The 21,426-nt window shown below is 45.8% G+C and overlaps 1 protein-coding gene across 1 annotated transcript; it reads left to right on the top strand.

Annotated features, from left to right (window-relative positions):
* Window positions 1–3,714: 3,714 nt before the first annotated feature.
* On the top strand, window positions 3,715–5,195 carry LOC139413928 (uncharacterized). The gene has a single exon (XM_071161790.1). The coding sequence runs from the start codon at window positions 4,165–4,167 to the stop codon at window positions 4,867–4,869; it is 705 nt and encodes a 234-aa protein (XP_071017891.1). The 5' UTR covers window positions 3,715–4,164; the 3' UTR covers window positions 4,870–5,195.
* Window positions 5,196–21,426: the final 16,231 nt, after the last annotated feature.

The following is a 21,426-nucleotide window of genomic DNA, read 5'->3' as shown; positions in this document are numbered from 1 at the left end:
ATCTGGTATTGGTACTCCCTGTATATAGCTCCACATTGATCTGGTACTGGTACTCCCTGTATATAGCTCCACATTGATCTGGTATTGGTACTCCCTGTATATAGCTCCACATTGATCTGGTATTGGTACTCCCTGTATATAGCTCCACATTGATCTGGTATTGGTACTCCCTGTATATAGCTCCACATTGATCTGGTACTGGTACTCCCTGTATATAGCTCCACATTGATCTGGTATTGGTACTCCCTGTATATAGCTCCACATTGATCTGGTATTGGTACTCCCTGTATATAGCTCCACATTGATCTGGTATTGGTACTCCCTGTATATAGCTCCACATTGATCTGGTATTGGTACTCCCTGTATATAGCTCCACATTGATCTGGTATTGGTACTCCCTGTATATAGCTCCACATTGATCTGGTATTGGTACTCCCTGTATATAGCTCCACATTGATCTGGTACTGGTACTCCCTGTATATAGCTCCACATTGATCTGGTATTGGTACTCCCTGTATATAGCTCCACATTGATCTGGTATTGGTACTCCCTGTATATAGCTCCACATTGATCTGGTATTGGTACTCCCTGTATATAGCTCCACATTGATCTGGTATTGGTACTCCCTGTATATAGCTCCACATTGATCTGGTATTGGTACTCCCTGTATATAGCTCCACATTGATCTGGTACTGGTACTCCCTGTATATAGCTCCACATTGATCTGGTATTGGTACTCCCTGTATATAGCCTCCACATTGATCTGGTATTGGTACTCCCTGTATATAGCTCCACATTGATCTGGTATTGGTACTCCCTGTATATAGCTCCACATTGATCTGGTACTGGTACTCCCTGTATATAGCTCCACATTGATCTGGTACTGGTACTCCCTGTATATAGCTCCACATTGATCTGGTATTGGTACTCCCTGTATATAGCTCCACATTAATCTGGTATTGGTACTCCCTGTATATAGCTCCACATTGATCTGGTACTGGTACTCCCTGTATATAGCTCCACATTGATCTGGTATTGGTACTCCCTGTATATAGCTCCACATTAATCTGGTATTGGTACTCCCTGTATATAGCTCCACATTGATCTGGTATTGGTACTCCCTGTATATAGCTCCACATTAATCTGGTATTGGTACTCCCTGTATATAGCTCCACATTAATCTGGTATTGGTACTCCCTGTATATAGCTCCACATTAATCTGGTACTGGTACTCCCTGTATATAGCTCCACATTGATCTGGTACTGGTACTCCCTGTATATAGCTCCACATTGATCTGGTACTGGTACTCCCTGTATATAGCTCCACATTAATCTGGTATTGGTACTCCCTGTATATAGCTCCACATTGATCTGGTATTGGTACTCCCTGTATATAGCTCCACATTAATCTGGTATTGGTACTCCCTGTATATAGCTCCACATTGATCTGGTATTGGTACTCCCTGTATATAGCTCCACATTGATCTGGTATTGGTACTCCCTGTATATAGCTCCACATTAATCTGGTATTGGTACTCCCTGTATATAGCTCCACATTGATCTGGTATTGGTACTCCCTGTATATAGCTCCACATTGATCTGGTACTGGTACTCCCTGTATATAGCTCCACATTGATCTGGTACTGGTACTCCCTGTATATAGCTCCACATTAATCTGGTACTGGTACTCCCTGTATATAGCTCCACATTAATCTGGTACTGGTACTCCCTGTATATAGCTCCACATTGATCTGGTATTGGTACTCCCTGTATATAGCTCCACATTGATCTGGTATTGGTACTCCCTGTATATAGCTCCACATTGATCTGGTACTCCCTGTATATAGCTCCACATTGATCTGGTACTCCCTGTATATAGCTCCACATTGATCTGGTACTCCCTGTATATAGCTCCACATTGATCTGGTACTCCCTGTATATAGCTCCACATTGATCTGGTACTCCCTGTATATAGCTCCACATTGATCTGGTACTCCCTGTATATAGCTCCACATTGATCTGGTACTCCCTGTATATAGCTCCACATTGATCTGGTACTCCCTGTATATAGCTCCACATTGATCTGGTATTGGTACTCCCTGTATATAGCTCCACATTGATCTGGTATTGGTACTCCCTGTATATAGCTCCACATTGATCTGGTACTGGTACTCCCTGTATATAGCTCCACATTGATCTGGTACTGGTACTCCCTGTATATAGCTCCACATTGATCTGGTACTGGTACTCCCTGTATATAGCTCCACATTGATCTGGTACTCCCTGTATATAGCTCCACATTGATCTGGTATTGGTACTCCCTGTATATAGCTCCACATTGATCTGGTATTGGTACTCCCTGTATATAGCTCCACATTGATCTGGTACTGGTACTCCCTGTATATAGCTCCACATTGATCTGGTACTCCCTGTATATAAGCTCCATTCTTGTGTATTTTTTTATTTTACTTCTCTTCTTATTCTTTTATTTCTAAACTGCATTGTTGGGAAGGGCTTAAGCAAGCATTTCACGAAAAAGCCAACACCAGTTATATTCCGCGCATGTGACAAATACGATTTAATTAGATCTGATTTATAGGGCTATTTGTTTTTCACTGAGCCCCTCAAGCGAACGTGGGGAGGGTGGTGCCTTATCTTATGATGCATGTTTTCAGTTTGTTTGTGTACGCTATATAGCCCATAGAGAATGATAGAGGCCTCTAGTGGCCAAAAGGCTGTATTTGCATGGGCAGCGCCTTTGAGGGCTTCCACCATTTTAATGTGGGCAACTGGGTGGGACTTCCAACATCATTGGCTGATCCCTCCAGGTGACCCTGTTGGAGTCATGTCCAACCGGGTCATTTAGAGGGATCAGCCAATCGTGAAGAAGAAAATTGACTACTTCAAAATGGAGAATGCCTCAATGGCGCTGCCCATGCTCTCACAGACACCATAATAGGAAATATATAGAGATGCTTCTGTATCATTCTCTATGGCATAGCCCCATGGTTTACAGGGATATTGAATCCGGGGTCTGTGAAAATATCTCTATAAAAAAGTGGAACAAATATTGTTTTTATGTCAATGTTTTTATGAATATCACTAGCAATATTGGTATTGTAAACAACAATATTTGAGAAACATAGGCTACAATTCACATTTAGTGTGTTGACACTTTTTGTGTTTTGGTGGGCATGCCTGTTGTTTCCAGAACAATTGCTCTGCTATTATCTATTGTAGTTTAATTTAACCTTTAACTGGGCAAGTTACGAGCCTATAAGACTATATCAGTGTCCATTTGACAGAAGAACATGTAACAGTCAGTGAGTGAGTGGATCGAGGGTTTCTTTATTCTGTAAACTGGCTACACTGGTGTCAACACCAAACTTTTTCGTGCAGTACGTGTGCAACGGGATTAAGTCCAATGTAACGATGCACCCTAAACGTCACAAAAATAATTGGACTAGTCTATTACCGTCTGAAAGGTTTGGTGTTTACATAATTCCAGCTAGATTAGCTAGTCGTTTTGATTGTTGTTTGCTATTTACACATAAAATAAATGCATTATCATAAATACACAGATTTCTGGATATCTATTTGTTAGATGTATGTAATGTTTTGGACAGTGAAATGTGGAACACCCCCGCGTATCCAGCCAACAGTCGAATGTTCCATTTCTATATAAACCGCGCAAGCCCATTTTCCAGTACCATTTGCAACTGTCACTTCAGCTGGAAAAGAGATACACAACAAGAACAACAGGGTCACTAGTTAGCTATCAATTAAAAATAAGCAAGAAATACATCTGAAACTCGAAACTTATTTGTCTATCTTCTATAGTCGTATTTTTATATATTTAAAAAAAAATTGTACTATTTGACGAGAGAAAAGGGGTGTGACAGGCTAAATAGCGCAGCTGTAGCCCCGAGCAGGTCAAGCTGCTTGTATCAGAGGCGTGCTACCAGGCTATGTACTCTCTAAAGCCAGTGGTCAAGAAAAAAACGAAGAAGATTGTAAAAAGGTAGACTTTTAAGGGGTTTTCGTGTGGTGAGCCACGAAAGTATACGAAACCCCATACAGAGAAATTACAATTTCTTTGTTACCTAGCCGGACAGCAGAAAAGAGAATGTAAAGCTCAGTGAAAGCACTTAAGCTGCGTTTCTAATGCTTTTCGAAGAAGAGATGTATGGGAAGGCCATGATGTGCCAGTGGCGGGTCTACAGTGACCGACCTGCCTGCAAAGACCAACAGAAGGATGGGCAGCAGGCAAGGAGAGGGGACAACAGCAAGCTTAGTTGGTCCAAGAACGGGAGGAGGCAGCAAGGGTATCGGGGGAAGAGAGGAAGGGTGCATGGACATCATCATCATCATCCTCACCACCCCAGCCAGTTCTACAAACAGAACCGACCACCTCGTACGATGACGTCACTGCGTCCTGTCAACATCAAAGGTAACAGAGCGCCAGGAATGAGAGCTCCGAGGAACACCAACCAATTCCTGATGCACGAAAAATACCAGATGATGCATATGCGTTCGGACTCCATCGGCACAGACAGTGGGTCTGACTGCGAAACTGATTTCACAGACATGGACTCGTATCTAGGCGTGCTAGAGAACGCAAGGGGCGCTCTCCTCGACAGTCCAGATCTCACAACAACGGCAGCACGGTTCTTCCCTCGACAACTGGCCAAGTGCCAGCAGTTCCCATTCTTCAATTTAGGGGATTTGTACCAAGAGGAGCAGGAGAGTAACAGTATGCAGTATTTCCCGTCAGATAACGACGTGATGCAGAGTGAAGATTTCATGCAGAAAGACTTCAATGACTTTTGTGACACATTCAGTGGGACCGAACCACCGATAGACATGTAAAAGGACCTGGTATCTAAATGTAATGTATTTCTGTTTACATTAAATGTATGTTTACATTAGATGTAGGAGAGAAAACATACCTCAATTTCAACAGATATTGGTTACTGTTACAACATATGATTGTTTTCTGATACTGTCTGTTTATGGTGTTATTGACAAATGCTGTGTTGGGGGAGTGGTTAAATGGGTAGGAGTGAGACCCACGAACCAATCACATCCGTGCTCGTTGGATTATTCTACACCATTGCTTGATGCCGTCATTGCATTATTGAAAAACGCTTCGAACAATAAATAACTGCTTCTTATTAAAAATCTGTTTCAATCTACTTTTCTTTTGATAATTACACTGTTGTATAGTCAAATAAGCAACAGTATCGTTAGGATAATATTTATTTTCGAAATATATTTCTTAACATTTATTTCCGGCATAGATATGTCAGTATGTTTGTTGTAAGTAGGCTACATTTTAGGTTAGAACCGAACTATTTTGTGAGGATGGTATGGTTATTTAATCACTACATTAAAAGAAAACTGGATTGATGTGTTGTTCTAGAATGTAAATGCAGCAACAAAGGAGGTGGGTGGGCGGAAGCCATTGAAATGTAGAGGACAGATTATTGCCGACAGACTGTATAGAACAACATGATACTGGAATCGGATCACTCTCATAAATATATCATCATAGCTAAGTACTATATTTAATGTGTTTGTCATGGTTCTCTTGTGTGTGTGACGACTACATTGTTCAAATCCAGTACACTGTAATAAGCACTCGAGATAGAGAGAAACGGTAACAAATAGAACCACAGAGGTTGGTAAATGTAAATCTATGTGTTGGTAGAACTAACCACATAGTATGAGAACCACAGAGGTTGGTAAATGTAAATCTATGTGTTGGTAGAACTAACCACATAGTATGAGAACCACAGAGGTTGGTAAATGTACATCTATGTGTTGGTAGAACTAACCACATAGTATGAGAACCACAGAGGTTGGTAAATGTACATCTATGTGTTGGTAGAACTAACCACATAGTATGAGAACCACAGAGGTTGGTAAATGTACATCGTATGAGAACCACAGAGGTTGGTAAATGTAAATCTATGTGTTGGTAGAACTAACCACATAGTATGAGAACCACAGAGGTTGGTAAATGTACTACAAAAGTACGTGGACAACCCTTCAAATTAGTGAATTCGGCTATATCAGCCACACCCGTTGCTGACAGGTGTATTAAATCGAGCACACCGCCATGCAATCTCCATAGACAAACATTGGCAGTAGAATAGCCAATAGCTCAGTGACTTTCAACATAAGATGCCACCTTTCCAACAAGTCAGGTCGTAAAATGTCTGCCCTACTAGAGCTGTCCCGGTCAACTATAAGTGCAGCTATTGTCTAGGCGCAACAACGGCTCAGCCGTAAAGTGGTAGGCAACACAAGCTCACAGAGCGGGACCAGCGAGTGCTGAAGCATGCAGCGCGTAAAAATCTTCTGTCCTTGGTTGCAACACTCGCTACCAATTTCCAAACTGCCTCTGGAAGCAACGTCAGCACAAGAACTGTTCATCGGGCACTTCATGAAATGGGTTTACATGACCGAGGACATGTTTTCATGGTTCGGGCGAGTTTGAAACTCATCATGGACAACGTTAGCATTTGAGCTAATTAGCAACTTTTCAACTACTTAGCATGTTTGCTAACCTTTCCCCTAACCTTAACCCTTTAAACCTAACTCCTAAACATAACCTTCATTTTTAATTTATTTAACCTTTATTTAACTAGGCAAGTCAGTTAAAAATAAATTATTATTTAAAATGACGGCCTACCCTAGCCCGGAAGACGCTGGGCCAATTGTGCGCCGCCAGGTTGTGATACAGCCTGGAATCAAACCAAGGTCTGTAGTGATGCCTCTAGCACTGAGATGCAGTGCCTTAGACCGCTGCGCCATTCGGGAGCCCGAACCCCTAGCCCAGCTAACGTTAGCCTCCTAGCTAACGTTAGCCTCCTAGCTAACGTTAGCCTCCTAGCTAACGTTAGCCTCCTAGCTGTTTTTAGAGTGAGGTGTTCCAGGAATGTAACCTATGCCCGTTCGTTCCTGAGTTAAAGTTATTATCTACTCCACCTTGATAAGTGACTGCAGTGACACAGACACGGCACTGGCTTTACTATTGTAGCTAAGTTACAAATGTATTCAGGCCCAGTGAACCTCAGTGGGCTAGACTTAGTAAACAGACGGCTGAAAGGACCATTGTTCTGGCCTCCCTGCCTGGCCCTGGAGCTGGCCTGGAGTATTAGGACGGAGAGGGGGAGGGGAGGGGAGGAAGGAAGGAAAGAGGAGAGAAAAGGAGGGAGGAGTATAAGTGAGAGGAGAGGGGGAGTATGTGGGAGAATGAGGTGTGGGTGGAGGAGATTGAGAGTATGTATGGCCATATTAGAAACACATTTCCCTCAGATTACACAGACCCACAAATAATTAGAAAAAACAAATCCAATTTTGATAAACTCCCATATCTATTGGGTGAAATACCAGTGTGCCATCACAGCAGCAAGATGTGTGACCTATTTCACTTTGCTTTGGCAATGTAAACACATGTTTCCCATGCCAATAAAGCCCTTTGAATTGAATGAGTAGAGAGGGGGGGGGGGGGCAGGAGGAGGGGGAGGTGAGAGAAGAGCCTAGGAGAGGAGGAGGAGAGGACGTAGAGAGAAGTAGAGGGGGGAGGAGGAGGAGAGGACGTAGAGAGAAGTAGAGGGGGGAGGAGGAGGAGAGGACGTAGAGAGAAGTAGAGGGGAGAGGAGGAGGAGAGGACGTAGAGAGAAGTAGAGGAGGAGGAGAGGACGTAGAGAGAAGTAGAGGGGAGAGGAGGAGGAGAGGACGTAGAGAGAAGTAGAGGGGGGAGGAGGAGGAGAGGACGTAGAGAGAAGTAGAGGGGGGAGGAGGAGGAGAGGACGTAGAGAGAAGTAGAGGGGGGAGGAGGAGGAGAGGACGTAGAGAGAAGTAGAGGGGGGAGGAGGAGGAGAGGACGTAGAGAGAAGTAGAGGGGGGAGGAGGAGGAGAGGACGTAGAGAGAAGTAGAGGGGGGAGGAGGAGGAGGGACGTAGAGAGAAGTAGAGGGGAGAGGAGGAGGAGAGGACTACTTCGCTATGTTTATTTATTTCCTATTTTGTATTTTATTAACTATATTTACTACGTTACAACACCGTATATAGACATAATATGACATTTGAAATGTCTTTATTCTTTTGGAACTTATGTGAGTGTAATGTTTACTGTTCCATTTTTTATTGTTTATTATCTACTTCGCTTGCTCTGGCAAAACAGCCCCTTGAATTGAATTGAGTAGAGGGGATAGCGTGGAGTGGGGGCTCACTCCAACCCTCAGCCTGGAGGATGTGTTTGTGAGACACATGAAGGGCTGAGTTTACAGTTTTAGCCAACTGAACTGAAAGATGTATTGTGTTCATAGTCGGCGTCCCAAATGGCACCCTATTCCCTTTATAGTGCACTACTTTTGACCAGGGTTCTGTGGTAGTAGTGCACTATATAGAGTATAGGGTGGAATTTGGGACTCAGCCTAGTAACCCTGAAAGCTGGAGTAGGTGAGCAGTGAAGGCTTATCTGTATCTGCACAGGGAGGTGGTTCCCTTCACTCTGACTGGCTTCATAGCTTGATAACCTACTGTTACACACACACACACACACACACACCACACACACACACACACACACACACACACACACACACACCACACACACACACACACACACACACACACACCACACACACCACACACACACACACACACACCACACACACACACACCACACACACACACACACACCACACACACACACACACACCACACACACACACACACACACACACCACACACCACACACACACACACACACACACACACACACACACACACACCACACACACACACACACACCACACACACACACACACACACACACACACACCACACACACACGGTCTCCAAATTAAATATAGGTTGTTGACACATGTACCGTTCATGTTTGTTTGCAATGAGGATATCCTTAATTCACTTGCTTTTCCAAGTGATATGATTAGACTGGTTCATTTCTTTCTATTTCAGTCATTTAGCCGACCTCACAATCAGGGGGATTCAGTTGGCTTTAGCTCTATTTCAGTCATTTAGCCGACCTCACGGTCAGGGGGATTCAGTTGGCTTTAGCTCTATTTCAGTCATTTAGCCGACCTCACGGTCAGGGGGATTCAGTTGGCTTTAGCTTTTTAAGTCGATCATCTTTACCAGAAAGATGTACATGTGAAAGAATACACTGAGTGTACAAAACATTAGGAATACTTTGTGGATTTAACAAGTGACTTCAATAAGGGATCATAGCTTTCACCCTGGTCAGTCGATGTCATGAAAAGATCAGGTGTTCCTAATGTTTTGTGCACTCAGAGTATATTCCATATTCAAGTAGCTACATAACATTTTATTGGCTGTACGTGTCGTTTATACCTTATAAATCAATTCAATGAATATCTTTTCCATTTCAAGCCACTGCCAAATTCCAGGAGAACTACAAACAGGTTTCTTCTTGGCAGAGAGTGAGAGAGAGAGAGATAGAGAGAGAGAGAGAGAGAGAGAGAGAGAGAGAGAGAGAGAGAGAGAGAGAGAGAGAGAGAGAGGGAGACAGAGAGAGAGAGAGAGAGAGAGAGAGAGAGAGAGAGAGAGAGAGAGAGAGAGAGAGAGAGAGAGAGAGAGACAGAGAGAGAGAGAGAGAGAGAGAGAGAGAGAGAGAGACAGAGACAGAGAGACAGAGACAGAGAGAGAGACAGAGACAGAGAGAGGGAGACAGAGACAGAGAGAGAGACAGAGACAGAGACAGAGAGACAGAGAGAGAGAGAGAGAGAGAGAGAGAGAGAGAGAGAGAGAGACAGAGAGAGACAGAGAGAGAGAGAGAGAGAGAGAGAGAGACAGAGAGAGAGAGAGAGAGAGAGAGAGAGAGAGAGAGAGAGAGAGAGAGAGAGAGAGAGAGAGAGAGAGAGAGAGAGAGAGAGAGAGAGAGAGAGAGAGAGAGACAGAGAGAGAGACAGAGACAGAGACAGAGACAGAGAGAGAGACAGAGAGAGAGAGAGAGAGAGAGAGAGAGAGAGAGAGAGAGAGAGAGAGAGAGAGAGAGAGAGAGAAGCAGCCATATTGACAGTCCAGGATCAAAACAACCAGAGCAGCATTTCAGTCTCACCAATTCAACGGCTCCATCTGTTGCATAATGACCTGACTCGTTTTTCTCACAAAAGTCTCTGATGATCAAGTTACCATATGAGTTCCTGTATGGCCTATTGTCATGTGACACTAAGAGATAAACTGATAACAGTTTCCATGGGGGTTATGGGGAAATGTTGTGTTATTTAGTTTTAGTATACCCTTCACATGAGTTCTTAATACACTATAACTGTTCTAGTAAGTACAATGTAACAAATATTGTACAGTTACAACTAATCGTCCCGCTGGCCAGCACACAATACTTACTAACTAACTAGCTAACTTCTCCTTAAATAGTGTACTTTACCTCAATATGACTAACTAGCTAACTTCTCCTTAAATAGTGTACTTTACCTCAATATGACTAACTAGCTAACTTCTCCTTAAATAGTGTACTTTACCTCAATATGACTAACTAGCTAACCTCTCCTTAAATAGTGTACTTTACCTCAATATAACTAATGTTAGTAACTTCTCTTTGTGATAACATGGAGGCAAGCAGCAACATGGAGGGGGGGGGGGGGACATGAGTGGGAAGCGGCATGGAGGGAGGGGAACAGGAGAGGGAAGAGGCATGGAGGGAGGGAGGCAGGGAGGGAGGGAGGGGAACAGGAGAGAGAAGAGGCATGGAGGGAGGGAGGGAAACAGGAGAGGGAAGAGGCATGGAGGGAGGGAGGGAGGCAGGGAGGGAGGGAGGGGAACAGGAGAGGTAAGAGGCATGGAGGAAGGGGAACAGGAGAGGGAAGAGGCATGGAGGGAGGGAGGCGGGGAGGGAGGGGAACAGGAGAGGGAAGAGGCATGGAGGGAGGGAGGGGAACAGGAGAGGGAAGAGGCATGGAGGGAGGGAGGGAGGGAGGCAGGGAGGGAGGGGAACAGGAGAGGTAAGAGGCATGGAGGAAGGGGAACAGGAGAGGGAAGAGGCATGGAGGGAGGGAGGCAGGGAGGGGAACAGGAGAGGCATGGAGGGAGGGAGGGAGGCAGGGAGGGAGGGGAACAGGAGAGGGAAGAGGCATGGAGGGAGGGAGGCAGGGAGGGGAACAGGAGAGGCATGGAGGGAGGGAGGCAGGGAGGGGAACAGGAGAGGCAGGAGAGGGAGGGAGGGAGGGAGGGAGGGGAAACAGGAGAGGCATGGAAGAGGCATGGAGGGAGGGAGGGGAACAGGAGAGGGAAGAGGCATGGAGGGAGGGGAACAGGAGAGGCATGGAGGGAGGGGAACAGGAGAGGCATGGAGGGAGGGAGGGGAACAGAAGAGGCATGGAGGGAGGGAGGGGAACAGAAGAGGCATGGAGGGAGGGAGGGGAACAGGAGAGGCATGGAGCTATGGGAGATGTGTCAACAAGACTGACTGCATCCAAAATGGCATTATTTTTATTTTTTTTAACCTTTATTTAACCAGGCAAGTCAGTTAAGAACAAATTCTTATTTTCAATGACGGCCTGGGAACAGTGGATTAACTGCCTGTTCAGGGGCAGAACGACAGATTTGTACCTTGTCAGCTCGGGGGTTTGAACTCGCAACCTTCCGGTTACTAGTCCAACGCTCTAACCACTAGGCTACGCTGCCGCCCCAGAAGTAGTGCACTAAATAGGGAATAGGGTGCCATTCTAAAGTAGTGCACTAAATAGGAAATAGGGTGCCATTCTAAAGTAGTGCACTAAGTAGGGAATAGGGTGCCATTCTAAAGTAGTGCACTAACTAGGGAATAGGGTGCCATTCTAAAGTAGTGCACTAACTAGGGAATAGGGTGCCATTCTAAAGTAGTGCACTAACTAGGGAATAGGGTGTCATTCTAAAGTAGTGCACTAACTAGGGAATAGGGTGCCATTTCAGATGTAACCACTGACTCATCATCAGCCTATAATGAGTTACCAGATCTATACTTCAGCCTATGAGTTACCAGATCTATACTTCAGCCTATAATGAGTTACCAGATCTATACTTCAGCCTATAATGAGTTACCAGATCTATACTTCAGCCTATAATGAGTTACCAGATCTATACTTCAGCCTATAATGAGTTACCAGATCTATACTTCAGCCTATAATGAGTTACCAGATCTATACTTCAGCCTATAATGAGTTACCAGATCTATACTTCAACCTATAATGAGTTACCAGATCTATACTTCAGCCTATAATGAGGACCTGCCTTGTTGATAGTGTTGTTAAGAAGGTAGAAACTAGGGCCTGCAGGACCTGCCTTGTTGATAGTGTTGTTAAGAAGGTAGAAACTAGGGCCTGTAGGACCTGCCTTGTTGATAGTGTTGTTAAGAAGGTAGAAACTAGGGCCTGTAGGACCTGCCTTGTTGATAGTGCTGTTAAGAAGGTAGAAACTAGGGCCTGTAGGACCTGCCTTGTTGATAGTGTTGTTAAGAAGGTAGAAACTAGGGCCTGTAGGACCTACCTTGTTGATAGTGTTGTTAAGAAGGTAGAAACTAGGGCCTGTAGGACCTGCCTTGTTGATAGTGTTGTTAAGAAGGTAGAAACTAGGGCCTGTAGGACCTGCCTTGTTGATAGTGTTGTTAAGAAGGTAGAAACTAGGGCCTGTAGGACCTGCCTTGTTGATAGTGTTGTTAAGAAAGTAGAGCAGTGCTTTATGATGGACAGACTTCTCCCCATTTTAGCTGCTGTTGTATCAACATGTTTGGACCATAACAGTTTATAATCCAGGGTTTCTCCAAGCAGGTTTAGTCACGTCAGCTTGCTAAATTTCCACATTATTTATTACATTACATTACACACACACACGCACACGCACACGCACACACACACACAGTCAAAGTATTTTTTGCAGTAATGGATACTGATACGTGCAGGAAGGGAGAAGTGTGGAGTAGAGGGGGAAAGGAAGGGAGGGCTGGCTGTCTAAACTGGGGAGGGAGGGAGGAAGGAAGGAAGGTAGGGAGGGCTTGCTGGCTGTCTAAACTGTGGAGGGAGTGCTGTCTAAACTGGGGAGGGAGGGAGGGATGGCTGTCTAAACTGGGGAGGGAGGGAGGGCTGTCTAAACTGGGGAGGGAGGGGGGAAGGAGGGCTGTCTAAACTGGGGAGTTAGGGGGGAAGGAGGGCTGTCTAAACTGGGGAGGGAGGGAGGGAGGGCTCTCTAAACTGGGGAGGGAGGACTGGCTGTCTAAACTGGGGAGGGAGGGGGGAAGGAGGGCTGTCTAAACTGGGGAGGGAGGGGGGAAGGAGAGCTGTCTAAACTGGGGAGTGAGGGGGGAAGGAGGGCTGTCTAAACTGGGGAGGGAGGGGGGAGGGAGTGCTGTCTAAACTGGGGAGGGAGGGGGGAAGGAGGGCTGTCTAAACTGGGGAGGGAGGGGGGAAGGAGAGCTGTCTAAACTGGGGAGTGAGGGGGGAAGGAGGGCTGTCTAAACTGGGGAGGGAGGGAGGGATGGCTGTCTAAACTGGGGAGGGAGGGAGGACTGGCTGTCTAAACTGGGGAGGGAGGGAGGACTGGCTGTCTAAACTGGGGAGGGAGGGGGTTAGGAGGGCTGTCTAAACTGGGGAGGAAGGGAGGGAGGGCTGTCTGAACTGGGGAGGAAGGGAGGGAGGGCTGTCTAAACTGGGGAGGGGGGGCTGTCTAAACTGGGGAGGGGGGCTGTCTAAACTGGGGAGGGAGGGCTGTCTAAACTGGGGAGGGAGGGAGGGAGGGCTGTCTAAACTGGGGAGGGAGGGAGGGCTGGCTGTCTAAACTGGGGAGGGAGGGCGGGAAGGAGGGCTGTCTAAACTGGGGTGGGAAGGAGGGCTATCTAAACTGGGGAGGGAGGGAGGGAGGGTTGGCTGTCTAAACTGGGGAGGGAGGGAGGGCTGTCTAAACTGGGGAGGGAGGGAGGGCTGGCTGTCTAAACTGGGGAGGGAGGGTTGGCTGTCTAAACTGGGGAGGGAGGGCTGTCTAAACTGGGGAGGGAGGGAGGGCTGGCTGTCTAAACTGGGGAGGGGGGAGGGAAGGAGGGCTGTCTAAACTGGGGAGGGAGGGAGGGAAGGAGGGCTGTCTAAACTGGGGAGGGAGGGAGGGAAGGAGGGCTGTCTAAACTGGGGAGGGAGGGCGGGAAGGAGGGCTGTCTAAACTGGGGAGGAAGGGAGGGGGGGTTGTCTATATTGGGGAGGAAGGGCAGGAAGGAGGGCTGTCTAAACTGGGGAGGCAGGGAGGAAGGAAGGAAGGTAGGGAGGGCTTGCTGGCTGTCTAAACTGTGGAGGGAGTGCTGTCTAAACTGGGGAGGGAGGGAGGGATGGCTGTCTAAACTGGGGAGGGAGGGAGGGCTGTCTAAACTGGGGAGGGAGGGGGGAAGGAGGGCTGTCTAAACTGGGGAGTTAGGGGGGAAGGAGGGCTGTCTAAACTGGGGAGGGAGGGAGGGAGGGCTCTCTAAACTGGGGAGGGAGGACTGGCTGTCTAAACTGGGGAGGGAGGGGGGAAGGAGGGCTGTCTAAACTGGGGAGGGAGGGGGGAAGGAGAGCTGTCTAAACTGGGGAGTGAGGGGGGAAGGAGGGCTGTCTAAACTGGGGAGGGAGGGGGGAGGGAGTGCTGTCTAAACTGGGGAGGGAGGGGGGAAGGAGGGCTGTCTAAACTGGGGAGGGAGGGGGGAAGGAGAGCTGTCTAAACTGGGGAGTGAGGGGGGAAGGAGGGCTGTCTAAACTGGGGAGGGAGGGAGGGATGGCTGTCTAAACTGGGGAGGGAGGGAGGACTGGCTGTCTAAACTGGGGAGGGAGGGAGGACTGGCTGTCTAAACTGGGGAGGGAGGGAGGACTGGCTGTCTAAACTGGGGAGGGAGGGGGTTAGGAGGGCTGTCTAAACTGGGGAGGAAGGGAGGGAGGGCTGTCTGAACTGGGGAGGAAGGGAGGGAGGGCTGTCTAAACTGGGGAGGGGGGGCTGTCTAAACTGGGGAGGGGGGCTGTCTAAACTGGGGAGGGAGGGCTGTCTAAACTGGGGAGGGAGGGAGGGAGGGCTGTCTAAACTGGGGAGGGAGGGAGGGCTGGCTGTCTAAACTGGGGAGGGAGGGCGGGAAGGAGGGCTGTCTAAACTGGGGTGGGAAGGAGGGCTATCTAAACTGGGGAGGGAGGGAGGGAGGGTTGGCTGTCTAAACTGGGGAGGGAGGGAGGGCTGTCTAAACTGGGGAGGGAGGGAGGGCTGGCTGTCTAAACTGGGGAGGGAGGGTTGGCTGTCTAAACTGGGGAGGGAGGGCTGTCTAAACTGGGGAGGGAGGGAGGGCTGGCTGTCTAAACTGGGGAGGGGGGAGGGAAGGAGGGCTGTCTAAACTGGGGAGGGAGGGAGGGAAGGAGGGCTGTCTAAACTGGGGAGGGAGGGAGGGAAGGAGGGCTGTCTAAACTGGGGAGGGAGGGCGGGAAGGAGGGCTGTCTAAACTGGGGAGGAAGGGAGGGGGGGTTGTCTATATTGGGGAGGAAGGGCAGGAAGGAGGGCTGTCTAAACTGGGGAGGCAGGGAGGGCTGTCTAAACTGGATAGGAAGGGAGGGGGGGCTGTCTAAACTGGGGAGGAAGGGAGGGGGGCTGTCTAAACTGGGGAGGAAGGGAGAGGGGGCTGTCTAAACTGGAGAGGAAGGGAGGGGGGGCTGTCTAAACTGGGGACGGAGGGCTGTCTAAACTGGGGAGGGAGGGAGGGCTGTCTGAACTGGGGAGGGAGGGAGGGCTGTCTAAACTGGGGAGGGAGGGAGGGCTGTCTGAACTCAGAAGGACTGAGCTGACTTCAGGTTTGTATCTGTTTAAAAGTACAGCAATCGACAAGAAGAGGCGTTGACAGTTTTTGTAGTTTCAAACAGACAGCTTGGTGCATTCAACATGTCAATACTCATTACAAATACAAGTAGTGATGAAGTCAATTTCTCCTCCACTTTGAGCCAGGAGAGATTGACATATTATTAATTTTAACTCTCCATGTACATTTAAGGGCCAGCCGTGCTGCCCTGTTCTGAGCCAATTGTAAAGTCCCTCTTTGTGGCACCAGACCACACAACTGGACAGCAGCGCAGTTGCGACAAAACTAGGGCCTGTAGGACCTGCCTTGTTGATAGTGTTGTTAAAAAGGTAGAAACTAGGGCCTGTAGGACCTGCCTTGTTGATAGTGTTGTTAAGAAGGTAGAAACTAGGGCCTGTAGGACCTGCCTTGTTGATAGTGTTGTTAAAAAGGTAGAAACTAGGGCCTGTAGGATAGTGTTGTTAAGAAGGTAGAAACTAGGGCCTGTAGGACCTGCCTTGTTGATAGTGTTGTTAAGAAGGTAGAAACTAGGGCCTGTAGGACCTGCCTTGTTGATAGTGTTGTTAAGAAGGTAGAAACTAGGGCCTGTAGGACCTGCCTTGTTGATAGTGTTGTTAAGAAGGTAGAAACTAGGGCCTGTAGGACCTGCCTTGTTGATAGTGTTGTTAAGAAAGTAGAGCAGTGCTTTATTATAGACAGACTTCTCCCCATTTTAGCTGCTGTTGTATCAACATGTTTGGACCATAACAGTTTACAATCCAGGACCTGCCTTGTTGATAGTGTTGTTAAGAAGGTAGAAACTAGGGCCTGCCTTGTTGATAGTGTTGTTAAAAAGGTAGAAACTAGGGCCTGTAGGACCTGCCTTGTTGATAGTGTTGTTAAGAGAGGTGTAGAAATAGTGTTGTTAAGAAGGTAGAAACTAGGGCCTGTAGGACCTGCCTTGTTGATAGTGCTGTTAAGAAGGTAGAAACTAGGGCCTGTAGGACCTGCCTTGTTGATAGTGTTGTTAAGAAGGTAGAAACTAGGGCCTGTAGGACCTGCCTTGTTGATAGTGTTGTTAAGAAGGTAGAAACTAGGGCCTGTAGGACCTGCCTTGTTGATAGTGTTGTTAAGAAAGTAGAGCAGTGCTTTATTATAGACAGACTTCTCCCCATTTTAGCTGCTGTTGTATCAACATGTTTGGACCATAACAGTTTACAATCCAGGGTTACTCCAAGCAGGTTTAGTCACGTCAACTTGCTAAATTTCCACATTATTTATTACAAGATTTAGATGGTTTAGGGTTTAATTAATGATTTGTCCCAAATACAATGCTTTTCGTTTTTGAAATATTTAGGACTAACATATCTTATAACTGCTACAGACCTATATCTATCCTACCCTGCCATTTTAAGGTCTTCGAAAGCCAAGTTAACAAACAGATCACCAACCATTTCAAATCCCACCGTACCTTCTCCGCTATGCAATCTGGTTTCAGAGCTGGTCATGGGTGCACCTCAGCCAAGGTCCTAAACGATATCATAACCGCCATCGGTCAAGGCTTTCGACTCTGTCAATCACCACATTCTTATCGGCAGACTCAACAGCCTTGGTTTCTCAAATGACTGCCTCGTCTGGTTCACCAACTACTTCTCAGACAGAGTTCAGTGTGTCAAATCGGAAGGCCTGTTGTCCGGACCTCTGGCAGTCTCTATGGGGGCACCACAGGGTTCAGTTCTCGGGCTGACTCTCTTCTCTGTATACATCAATGATGTCGCTCTTGCTGCTGATGATTCCCTGATCTACCTCTACGCAGACGACACCATTCTGTATACTTCTGGCCCTTCTTTGGAAACTGTGTTAACTAACCTCCAGATGAGCTTCAATGCCACACAACGCTCCTTCCATGGCCTCCAACTGCTCTTAAATGCATAGGATAACAAAATGCATGCTCTTCAACCAATCCCGCACCTGCCCGTCCGTCCAGCATCACTACTCTGGACGGTTCTGACTTAGAATATGTGGACATCTACAAATACCTAGGTGTCTGGTTAGACTGTAAACTCTCCTTCCAGACTCACATTAAGCCTCTCCAATCCAAAATGAAATCTAGAATCGGCTTCCTATTTCGCAACAAAGCATCCTTCACTCATGCTACCAAACATACCCTCATAAAACTGACTATCCTACCGATCCTCGACTTCGGCGATGTAATTTACAAAATAGCCTCCAACACTCTACTCAGCAATTGGATGCAATCTATCACAGTGCCATCCGTTTTGTCACCAAAACCCCATATACTACCCACCACTGCGACCTGTATGTTCTCGTTGGCTGGCCCTCACTTCATATTCGTCTTCAAACCCATTGGCTCCAGGTCATCTATAAGTCTTTGCTAGGTAAAGCCCCGCCTTATCTCAGCTCACTGGTCACCATAGCAGCACCCACTCGTAGCACGCACTCCAGCAGGTATATTTCACTGGTCACCCCCAAAGCCAATTCCTCCTTCGGCCACCTTTCCTTCCAGTTCTCTGCTGCCCATGACTGGAACGAAATGCAAAAATCACTGAAGCTGGAGACCCATATCTCTCTCACTAACTTTAAGCACCAGCTGTCAGAGCAGCTCACAGATCACTGCACCTGTACACAGTCCATCTGTAAACAGCCCATCCAACTACCTCATCCCCATACTGTTAATTATTATTATTTTTTTTTTTTGCTCCTTTGCACCCCAGTATCTCTACTTGCACATCCATCTTTTGCACATCTATCACTCGTGTTTAATTGCTATATTGAAATTACTTCGCCACCATGGTCTATTTATTTCCTTAATTAACTTTTCTAATTTGCACTCACTGTATATAGACTTTTTCTCTATTGTGTTATTGACTGTATGTTTGTTTACTCCATGTGTAACTCTGTGTTGTTGTCTGTTCACACTGCTATGCTTTATGTTGGCCAGGTCGCAGCTGTAAACGAGAACTTGTTCTCAACTGGTCTACCTGGTTAAATAAAGGTGAAATAAAAATAAATGTAAAAAAAAATCTTGCCAACCTGAAACTACCTGCAGCTCTTTTTTAAGTGTTGCAGTAATTTCGCTGCAGTAGCTGACGTGTGTAGTGTTGAGTCATCAGCATATAGTTCCAGTCCAAAGTTTGGACACACACACACACACACACACACACACACACACACACACACAAACGTTTTGACACCTACTCATTCCATGTTTTTCTTTATTGTTACTATGTTCTACATTGTATAATAAATAGGGAAGACTTTAAAACTATGAAATAGCACATACGGAATCATGTAGTACCCAAAACAGTGTTAAACAAATCAAAATATATATAATTATAAGTAGCCATCCTTTGCCTTGATGACAACTTTGCACACGCTTGGCATTCTCTCAACCAGCTCAACCGCAAAGTGAAGGAAAAGCAGTCAAAAAGTGCTCAGCTTATGTGGGAACTCCTTCAAGACTGTTCGAAAAGCATTCCCCATGAAGCTGGTTTAGAGAATGCCAATAGTGTGCAAAGCTGTCATCAAGGCAAAGGGTGACTACTTTGACGAATTTAAAATCTAAAATCTATTTTGATTTGTTTAACACATTTTTGGTTACTACATGATTCCATATGTGTTATCTCATAGTTTTGATGTCTTCACTATTATTCTACAATGTAGAAAATAGTAAAAATAAATAAAAAACCCTTGGATGAGTAGGTGTGTCCAAACTTTTGACTGTTACTGTACACAGATATACTGGCTTTACTCAGAGCCAGTGGCATGTCATTAGTTAAAGATTGAAAAAAGTAAGGGGCCTAGACAGCTGCCCTGGGGAATTCCTTATTCTACCTGGATTATGTTGTAGAGGCTTCCATTAAAGAACACCCTCTGTGTTTTGTTAGACAGGTAACTATTTATCCACATTATAGCAGGGGGTGTAAAGCCATAACACATACATATTTCCATCAGCAGACTATGATCGATAAGCCAATCACAATCTTCTTATCATCAATTTATCTCAGCCAATCATCAGTCGTTTGTGTAAGTGCCATGCATGTGAAAGGTCCTTCCCTATCAGCGTGCTGAAAGCCTGTTGTCAATTTGTTTACTGCAAAATAGCATTGTATCTGGTCGAACATTTTTTCCCAAAACAGTTTACTAAGGGTTGGTAACAGCCTGATTGGTCGGCTATTTGAGACAGTAAAGGGGGCTTTACTATTCTTAGGTAGTGGAATGACTTTAGCTTCCCTCCAGACCTGAGGGAACACACTTTCTAGTAGGCTTAAATTGAAGATGTGGCAAATAGTAGTGGCAATATCGTCTGCTATTATCCTCAGTAATTTTCCATCCAAGTTGTCAGACACCGGTGGCTTGTCATTGTTGATAGACAACAGAAATGCACCTCTTTCACACTACATTTTTTAAATTCAAAATGACAATGCTTGTCTTTTCATAATTAGATCAGATATACTTGGATGTGTAGTGTCGGCATTTGTTGCTGGCATGTCATGCCTAAGTTTGCTAATCTTCCCAATGAAAAAAAATCATTAAAGTAGTTGGCAATATCAGTGGAGTTTTGTGATGAATGAACCATCTGATTCAACGAATGAGGGAGCTGAATTAGCCTTTTTAGCCCAAAATGTATTTGAGGTGCTCTAAAGATTTTTGTTATCATTCTTCATGTCATTTATCTTTGTTTCATAGTGCAGTTTCTTCCTCTTCTTATTCAGTTTAGTCACATGATTTCTCAACAAGCAGGACGTTTTGTAATCGGTTGTGCAGACAGATTTATTTGCCGTTCCTTTGGCCTCATCCCTCTCAACGATACAACGTTTCAATTCCTCATCAATCCACAGGAATGTAACAGTTTTTACAGTCATTTTCTTAATGGGTGCGTGCTTATTAGTAACTGGAAAAAGCTATTTCATAAAAGCATCAAGTGCAGCGTCTGGTTGCTCCTCATTACACACCACAGACCAGCAAATATTCTTTACATCAACAACATTCGGCCCACTGTATTACATATAGCTGCATAGAGACTAGCCAGATGATTGGCACATTTAGTTTGAATGTTTGGCAGTGTTAGGAGAAGGGTAGGGTAGGATTCACAAATGAATAGATCCTTTTGATCAAATAAAGACGTTAGTTGGGAAATGTTTTAAGGCGTTCTCTGTTATTTCCCTATGGGGAAGCACTGGTCATCTACTGAATAACTAAGTTTACCTTTTCTTAAGAAGAAGGGGAAATGTTTTAAGGCTTCCTCTGTTATTTCCCTATGGGGAAGCACTGGTCATCTACTGAATAACTAAGTTTACCTTTTCTTAAGAAGAAGGGGAAATGTTTTAAGGCTTCCTCTGTTATTTCCCTATGGGGATGCACTGGTCATCTACTGAATAACTAAGTTTACCTTTTCTTAAGAAGAAGGGGAAATGTTTTAAGGCTCCCTCTGTTATTTCCCTATGGGGAAGCACTGGTCATCTACTGAATAACTAAGTTTACCTTTTCCTTAAGAAGAAGGGGAAATGTTTTAAAATATATTGTAGTAAGTTCTAATAGACTTGTATGAGTGTGCTATTATGTATAATAATGTTCTGATACGATTTA

The sequence above is a fragment of the Oncorhynchus clarkii genome, chromosome 7 (genome assembly GCF_045791955.1).
Source record: "Oncorhynchus clarkii lewisi isolate Uvic-CL-2024 chromosome 7, UVic_Ocla_1.0, whole genome shotgun sequence".
NCBI lineage: Eukaryota > Metazoa > Chordata > Actinopteri > Salmoniformes > Salmonidae > Oncorhynchus > Oncorhynchus clarkii.
Note: the sequence above shows the minus strand (reverse complement) of the source record. Positions and strands in the feature narration are given on the sequence as shown.